Genomic DNA, 8,087 nt, shown 5'->3' with positions numbered 1-8,087 from the left:
TTCTTTTTATTTCCACATTTTTTTTAATTCGTGTCATACTGCAAGAAACGCTGGTAGTAACCGCTAATAATAGATAATATTTATATATTTACGTTTTAAAACTTTACTATATTTATTAAATAGAAACCAATAAAAAAGGAAAATAAAGTATCAAAGTAGAAGGTTTTATTCATATTTACTTTATTGTATAAGATATGCACAACAGAATTAATATACTTATAATAAAGAGATCTCTTTCATCAATTCACTTGTTGTTAAAACAATCAGCTTCCTTCCATGTAGATGATACATGTCAAATTCTTTCATAGTTGCATATGCTTCACTGTATGTTTCATAATAAACATAGCAGTATGATATACCAGTTTCTGGTATTAGCATCATAGATGATACCGCTATTGGATTAAACTTGTTAAAAAGATGTAATATATAATGTATACTTAAACTTGGATTGACATTAGCTACGATTATTTCTTTTGCTGGAATAATTTTTGAGGATGATGGAATGATTTTACCATTTTGCATATATTTTTGATCAATAGACATCAAAGCTGGAATCTCTGTTTCATCAAATATCTTTTTCGATTCTTTTACATTTCCATTAGTAACTCCTAATGAAATTGAACTATTTGATGCAATTCTTTGTAGGTTTATATATTTTGAAATATGTTTTGAAGATGATATTTGTTTAGGATGAGAACGATCAACGCTGTCTTTATCATCTACCGTATCATTATTAAAGTTGCTATCGCTAGATAATGATTTTGATATATTAGCACCGGATTGGCAGTCTGTTTCTGTGTCTTTAAACTGTTTTATTGGTGAGAAATTACTAATGAGATTACTTTTCTCAGAACAATGTTTAGAAGAATCTTGATTAGATGTTCTTTTTTTTCTACTATGCGATATTTTGCCTGTAGTATTATTACGGCTCAAACGCTTTCCATTATTATTATTTATTTTATGTATATGTGGCAAAATCTTGATAGATTTGTCATTTTTAAAGCCATCAATGCATTTTATCGCATCTTCAACTGTTCCATATTTTATAAAACATAATTCATTAGCTTTTCCATTATCATCCACAGATAAAACTTTGCCAAAAACAGAAAACTTTTTATTAACCTCTTGCAAATTTAATCCCTTTTTATTAAGAAAATGTATAACATAGCTTCCATCTGATTTTTTGTCGTAATATTTTTCATGATCCATATTTATGTAAAATATCGTTTAAATCAATCAATTAGCGATTTTTAATTAATGAAGTATAATATATTTAAACGTGTAACCTATTTTTTGTCGGGCAACACGCGCTCCTTATCGTTAGAGTTTATAAATGTAAATGAACTGTATTAGTCCTTAATATATATTATCACAGTCAATGAATAAAGCCACTTCAATGCCAATAAATCAATATATCACAATGTAATAAAGCAATCGTATCGTCTATAAGCCTTGAGATTCGAAATATCGAGTAACTTATAAACTTGGGGAAAAAAAACCTAAATATATGTACCTAAAATGTCCGTTACAAACAGCATATAATATGTTCGAACGTTAAGATAATATAAATAATAAATCATACACATTGATATGTTTAGACGTATTTATCAAATAATATTATGAAACGTTTGTCTTTTACATTTTAATATTCAGGTTAAAATAATTTAACTCAACCGTCGCTAAATAAATATTATAATTGAGCATTCGAGTTTTCCCGCGTTATAAAAATGGCTGATTACGTAGCCATGTTGTACGATGGACTTGCGCATGCCGTCCTCGTAATTTACATTTCCCAAGTATACGAAGTAGGTACCTTCGTTTTATTTATACGCCATTCAACAAGGCAAAAGTACCATCAAATATTTGGTTTTGTTCAATCTTTCTGGTCAAACTTTACATAATAATGGCGCAAACGTTTACGATTGAACATTAGTGGTGATCGGAAAAAAAAAAAGAAAAGAAATTGAAGGAATGGGCGGAGTTTGCGCCTCCTGGAATACAAGGTAAAGGAGGTTGTTTTACGAAAGCTTCTATCTCCGATGTAACGAATAGTGTCTGGAAAGATCAGTTTCAAGGTAGCTTTATGCAATTTGGGGAAAATTCGAAGTTGACGGATACAGGTTAAGGGAACGGGATTAGGAAAAGCGGCGAAATCGCATCATAAATAGAGTGGATGCGCACGCGGACAATAACATGGGAGAGCGAGCGAATGAACCGCTTTAAACGAAGAAAGAAGGAAATGAATCAGCCATTCTGATTGGTCGAGGCGGCTATTATGGCCGCCGATTGGCGCATGCACGTACGCACACCAAGGCTCGGTGCACACACCAACGCACGAACACGCGCGTGCTTCAGGAGCGTAGCAGTCGCTCGCGGCCGAGAAGAGTGAAAAGAGCGACAGAAACGGTCGGTCCGCGCGTTGCCTTGTAAGGCGGAGAGTTGGTGTGTGACGTCCGTGCGCGGATGGCTCGAAGAACGCCGATTTTCCTCAGCTTGTACGAGTATCCTTACTGAGCAGAGGAAAGAACGAGTGAAAGGAGAGTGCGGACCGGGCGCGACGCCGACCGTCGACATAACCGCGTATACGTAAAATCCGACAATCCGTCAAGTTTAAAGCTGCCGAAGGCACCATTTTCATCACCTCTATAGTGTGTATAGCAAACTAGAAACCGATTACTAGACGCAACGTGAGTGTTCTTGAATCAGCAAGGAAATATATATTAGTGAGAAAAGAAACGGAGACAGAGAGAGAGAGAAAGAGAGAGAGAGAGAGAGGGGGGGAATAGAAGTAAAAAGGATACCGAAGGGCATCGAAAGAGAAGGATAGATACAGCAAGAAAAGAGAGAAAAAAGAAAAGCGAAAGAGCGAGCAAGCGAACGAATAACCAAGAGAGAAAAAGAGAAAGAGCAAGAGAGCGACCGGGAAAGAGGAGCAAGAACAAGTTAAAACGCCAAACGATACGTAAGAGACAAAGGCCACGGCGGCATAACCTCCAAGCCAACCGTACGGCGCATTACGGGAATCTCTCATTCTCATAGATTTCTTCGTATTCTCAAGAAATTTGGTACATTATTCATGAAAAATTCTATTTTTGCAAGTGCATGCCTGCTCGGGCTTCCATATGAAGTGTCGCACGAGTGTGAGAGAGAGAGATAGAGCACGTGCGTGAAACATATTTTCCTCGAGATACAGGAGTCGTCATAAAGTGAAAGAGCGGGACGGTTGTTTGTACAGTCGTGTTTTTCTGCGACACCTGGTATACGATATACTTACATCCGCGAGTGTTGTGTGAACGAAATTTACTCTTGCTACAGGAAAGAGAAAAAGGAAAAAAGAGGAAAAAAAAGACGGAAAGAGGCGAATAATATTCTTAGTGCTGCAGTCTACAGTTGATGGATGAAACTGGCAGGATGCTGCAACACGGCGGATCAGGTGTTGGTTTGATGGGAGGAAACCAGGGTCAAGGGGCCCAAAATACGACCGGATACGGTAGTATGGGGCCTGTGGATGGAACTGCGACACAAGGTCCGGATCAAGCCGTCGAGGCTAGAAAACAGGACATCAGTGAAATTCTTCAACAAATTATGAACATCACTGATCAAAGCTTGGACGAGGCGCAAGCGAGGTTGGTCCCATTCGTGATCCGATCAGCCGCCATTTTTTAATACTTCTAAGATGCATCATTACTTTAATAATTCTTTCATCAACTTTTTCGCAGTATTTCATTTACTTATTTGACACGCTTCTTTTAATTTTTTCAATGGCTCTTTTACAACATTACATTGAAATCAGTTACTCTAGAATTTTTTATTAGCTATTAAAGCATGTAGTAAACGTATCAAATAACGATAAATGCAGGTTATGTTCATCGCTTTATAATGTTTTATATTAGGATTTCGGTCGAAGAGAGTAAATATTATTCTTATAATGTCTTTTTATCATTTTATAGCTTGGTAACTGTTAAGTGCAAACTGTTAAGTAACGAATATAGTAGATATACTGGTAATGACAAGCTACAACAGTAAGTTATATATAGGCGTCCGAATACGCGATAAGACGGTTATCTTCGCACTATTGGTACTTGCACGATTATACAAGTTTACCAAAATGTTTATATCTATTATGTTCAACTATGTTACGCATACGTAATGTTATATTAATTTTAGACGCGTATTTCTTTATAATGAATGATATCACGCAATATAAATTTTTTGCCAATTACTCAATATTTAATTTATATCATGCAATTAATAATTTATATTCTTTCTTTCAGAAAACATACATTAAACTGTCACAGAATGAAGCCAGCCTTGTTTTCGGTCCTGTGTGAAATCAAAGAGAAAACAGGTGAGTTTTACTATCTATTATCTTTATTGTTGTTGCTGTTAATTGATCTAGTTTCTTGCAAGGAAGCAAACAACGCTGATAAATATTACTTCACCAATAAACCTTAAAGATCACAGTTATTGTTATTCTCGCAGGTAGCTTTAAATAATACAAGAAAATCCGGTTCTATATTAGTAATTACTGATATTAGTAATTAGTCTATCGAAAATCGCAGTAAATAATTTCCGATTATATGTACGCCACTAAGATGAGAGAACACTCCATAAAAGTGCGGAAGATCACCTCGTAACTCGCGCGGTCGCTCCGGTGGTTCACATTCGAGTTCTAAACAATCCGAGAAATTCCTAGAAAGAGATCCCTATCTAGGCGAGAGGAGAGAGACTGTTGATATGTTTTCGGCGTGCAGTGCAGCGTCGTCTACCCTGCAGGGTCGACCCCTGCGCCCATTCGAAACTCGTAAACATAATTTTTATGCGATGTTTGGATTACTTTTACGCGCGGATCAAGAGACCACGAAACGTGCAATTATTTTTGGGGTGCGAGGGGTGGCTGGCTTGGCTCGAACTGCTTCGGGGGATGGGGAGGAACCGAGGGGGAGGGATGGATTGGAGAAGGAGGTGTGTGGGTCGGCTACCCCAAAAGTAGTTTCTGCCTGGTCGTTTGATGGGGGTGGTGGGGCCACCACGCCCCTCATGCTAAGCCACCCTCTTTCACGTCGTTCCGCTGTAAGTATATGTGTATATCTCTACACACTCTCTTTTTCTATTTTTCTCTCTCGTTTCTCCCTTTTTCGAGCGGCTCGCTAGTTTTCTCCTTTCTCGCGGCGAGGGTGGTATTGTGCTGGTGGAGGGTTGGACATCGACGACATTCCACGTACGGCGCCCGTTATATACGTTTCTTTGATAAGATTGGGAAAAGGCACGCTGCTCTTCGTTGCGAAACGATGCCCGTTTTATAGGTTAAAAAGCACGTGGTCGTTGATCATATTTCTGCAGGGTTGGTTATCTCTCGATTTATTCCTAACATTTGAAGAAGTAGAAATCGTTCGATCGTGGTTTCGTTCGTCGAGAAAGAAACGGACGCCACGTATGTTTCTATCGTATTGTAGGTGCATGATTAAAAATTCAAGGTTGTTGTAATTATTGATTACGTATCGGCCGTTTGCATTTTTTACGAATGTTTTCTTTGAACATAGGAATCAAACGTTACGTTCTACGCGATTATCCCGTAACAGCAGTACAGTTGTCTAGAAAAACGTTCGGCAATACTTTCGGCCAGACTTCAATGGCCATTCTTAATTACATTCATGAAAGAACTCTTTCGATGGCTGATATAAAACGTGAAACAGAGTCGAGAGCGTAAAGAGGATTTATGTAAACAAAAAAGGCGTCAAAGTATGATGAGCACACTCAAGAGGATGAGTCGTTTTAATGGTTCTATATTCTTTATGAGTCGTGCTAAGTATACACGCGTGTTCTCGCGCAGACACATGGTTGCGCATGTACGCGTAGGTCAGACGAAGGTACAGAGAAAAATGTACGGGGTAGCGGAGAGCGAGCGACAGGGGATGAAGAGAGAAAAAGAGGCAAGGCTTGTAGTAGAGTTTATGGGCAATGGCTGACGAGGCAGTGAAAAAGTACTAAAACCAAGAGGAGCAGATAAACGCTATGTTAAGCAGACCGTTTTACCAGCCATTTAATATAATCGGCTCTCTCGCGGAGCTCGGATAACTTCGGATCAGGACCGTACCAACTCAGATTTCTCCCCATTCGATATTTTTTCTCTCTCTCTTTTATCCACAACTGATAAACGTCGTACCAGCTTGTACCGACATTACCAATGTTACATTCGATTGTTATTGTAGTCGCCGACCGATTCGATCTTTTCCCTATCTTTCAGCTACTACAAACGCTTGGCTCATCGAAACAAAAAATGAATCGTTTCTCTCTCTCTCTCTCTCTCTCTCTCTCTCTCTCTCTGACCGGTTGAGGATGAACTATATTGTTTTTAATGGTTTTTGTTCATTTGAATATCTGGTATCGTGACTCATAGTTTCGTTGCGTTAGTCTCGTAGTAACGATTTGTCACGGTCATCCGAAATAGCTATTCTTCGAAACGTGGAGATCTTTGAAAACCTGTTTTGGACGACTCCGTTTAGGCCGATTTCCCATGGGGCGTACGAAGATCCCGAAGGGTAGCAGAAAGAAAAAGAGAAAGAGAAAGATACAGAGTGGAGGGGGAAACAGGGGAGGGAGCTGAAAATCCGCGGGATTTCTCGAACCTGTCTTTCTACCAACCTCTAATCCGTTTTTTCTTCTTCTTCGACGTTCAGAGACCTTTCCTCCGGATAGTTCCTCACAGCGGTGGTATAATCGTCGACGCCACATACCGTTGCCACCTAAAAATATTCTCGCCGCTATCGACGTGAATCCAACGCGAGAGATACAGTAATTTTCGGAGGGCGATATCCTTTTAAAAAATGCTTCCACTCTTTTGTCAAATTTGTAATACGATTGGTGCGAGGGTATCGCGTAAAATGAAATGTGAACGATGAATCGGGACGACAAATCATTCTACCTACGTCCTATTATATCGGGCTAAATTTCAAAATAGCAAATAGTTAATTCCTACGAACGGTCGCGTGTGGCCGTGTAATTAATCAAAGACCGGTCGCTATCGATTGCTAGCTTGGTTGTCCGATTGGCGGTCAACTTTATTTATTGTTTGTCAGCGCGCGTAACGTACGCGAGTTTGGAAATACAACTTGACTGCAATCGGTTATGCGGCTCTGCCTCTCTCTACCACCCCTGTCTCGCTGTCAACTCTTTCCCTATCTCTTTCGATTTATCGTCATTTAATTAAACCGACACGGAGACTGCGTCGCATCGAAGCGCGGCACCGCGTTACTCTCGATTCTCCGTATTTCTGAAACGACGCTGTCGCCGTCGCGTTCTCTCGTAACAATTAAAAATCCATATTCAATTTGGACGCTTTCCAGTAGTAATTCGGTTTTATTTCGCACAGCCATGCTTTAAGTGTTTTCGCAAGAGCACCTTTGGGCCAGAGTGCCACTGTTCCCGCGAAATGCTTACTATACGTCTCCGCGATTGACGAAACTGCGTAGATTTTTCGACGAATCTTCTGTCTACGAATAAAGATATTCCTTTATGTACATATGAACGGTTTAATGGTAAAAGATAGCCGTTCAATTATTAACTTCTTAACGCGATACGAGCGAAGCTTACACAGTGGCAATATACGCATTCAATTCTATCGATAGGTTCGAAAAGTAATTTAACGGGCCACTCTACAATTTTCCTAATGAACATCGTGTTCTGATAAGAGTAAACTGTATGTTGTACGTTAATTAGACAGCGCGCACTTTAATTAAGGCTTGCGCAACGTTCCGCGTATTTGTTTGTCTCACGCGATTCTACACGCTATGCTATGGTGATTTAAGCGTAGTTCTCTTTTTCTTTTGCGCATGAAAATTTGTTGTATTTGCACCTTTCCCTTTATTACGACCGTGTATCTGGTAAAAATTCTCGCAATCTTCCGGCTATCGTATTTGCCGAAAGATTTATTCCAAGTTTGCCAAGATAAGATGAAATCTCTTCTATCCCGATACGATTGCGATCTATTATTACGATTATCAACGTTCGTATTAACGATTCGTAATGTTCTTCGTCACAGGGACAGCCGCTAAATGAAGCATCGCATTTGAAGAATTAATAACGTA

At 39.2% G+C, this 8,087-nt stretch overlaps 2 protein-coding genes across 8 annotated transcripts in view; one reads left to right on the top strand and one right to left on the bottom strand.

Annotated features, from left to right (window-relative positions):
• Positions 1-168: 168 nt before the first annotated feature.
• On the bottom strand, positions 169-1,514 carry LOC117242964. The gene has a single exon (XM_033510040.1). The coding sequence runs from the start codon at positions 1,207-1,209 to the stop codon at positions 217-219; it is 993 nt and encodes a 330-aa protein (XP_033365931.1). The 5' UTR covers positions 1,210-1,514; the 3' UTR covers positions 169-216.
• A 269-nt stretch (positions 1,515-1,783) lies between these two features.
• The window catches only part of LOC117230214 (homeobox protein extradenticle), a 41,335-nt gene continuing 35,031 nt past the window's right edge, over positions 1,784-8,087 (top strand). For 6 of the 7 annotated variants that reach the window (XM_033487386.1, XM_033487413.1, XM_033487378.1 and 3 more), the window contains exons 1-2: positions 1,784-3,626; positions 4,275-4,348. In XM_033487386.1, coding sequence (XP_033343277.1) covers positions 3,394-3,626; positions 4,275-4,348 — 307 coding nt within the window. In that variant the 5' untranslated portion in view covers positions 1,784-3,393. The remainder of the gene's footprint in view (positions 3,627-4,274; positions 4,349-8,087) is intronic. The other variant, XM_033487430.1, reaches the window with a different exon arrangement.

Source organism: Bombus vosnesenskii, unplaced genomic scaffold, assembly GCF_011952255.1.
Source record: "Bombus vosnesenskii isolate JDL3184/JDL3185 unplaced genomic scaffold, Bvos_JDL3184-5_v1.1 scf7180000013262, whole genome shotgun sequence".
Lineage (NCBI taxonomy): Eukaryota > Metazoa > Arthropoda > Insecta > Hymenoptera > Apidae > Bombus > Bombus vosnesenskii.
The sequence above is the reverse complement of the archived record's forward strand: the minus strand, read 5'-3'. Positions and strand labels throughout refer to the sequence as shown.

What these genes read in the sequence shown, in the direction of transcription:
- LOC117242964 (XM_033510040.1), bottom strand. Translation starts at nt 1,209, where the DNA reads ATGGATCATGAAAAATATTACGACAAAAAATCAGATGGAAGCTATGTT.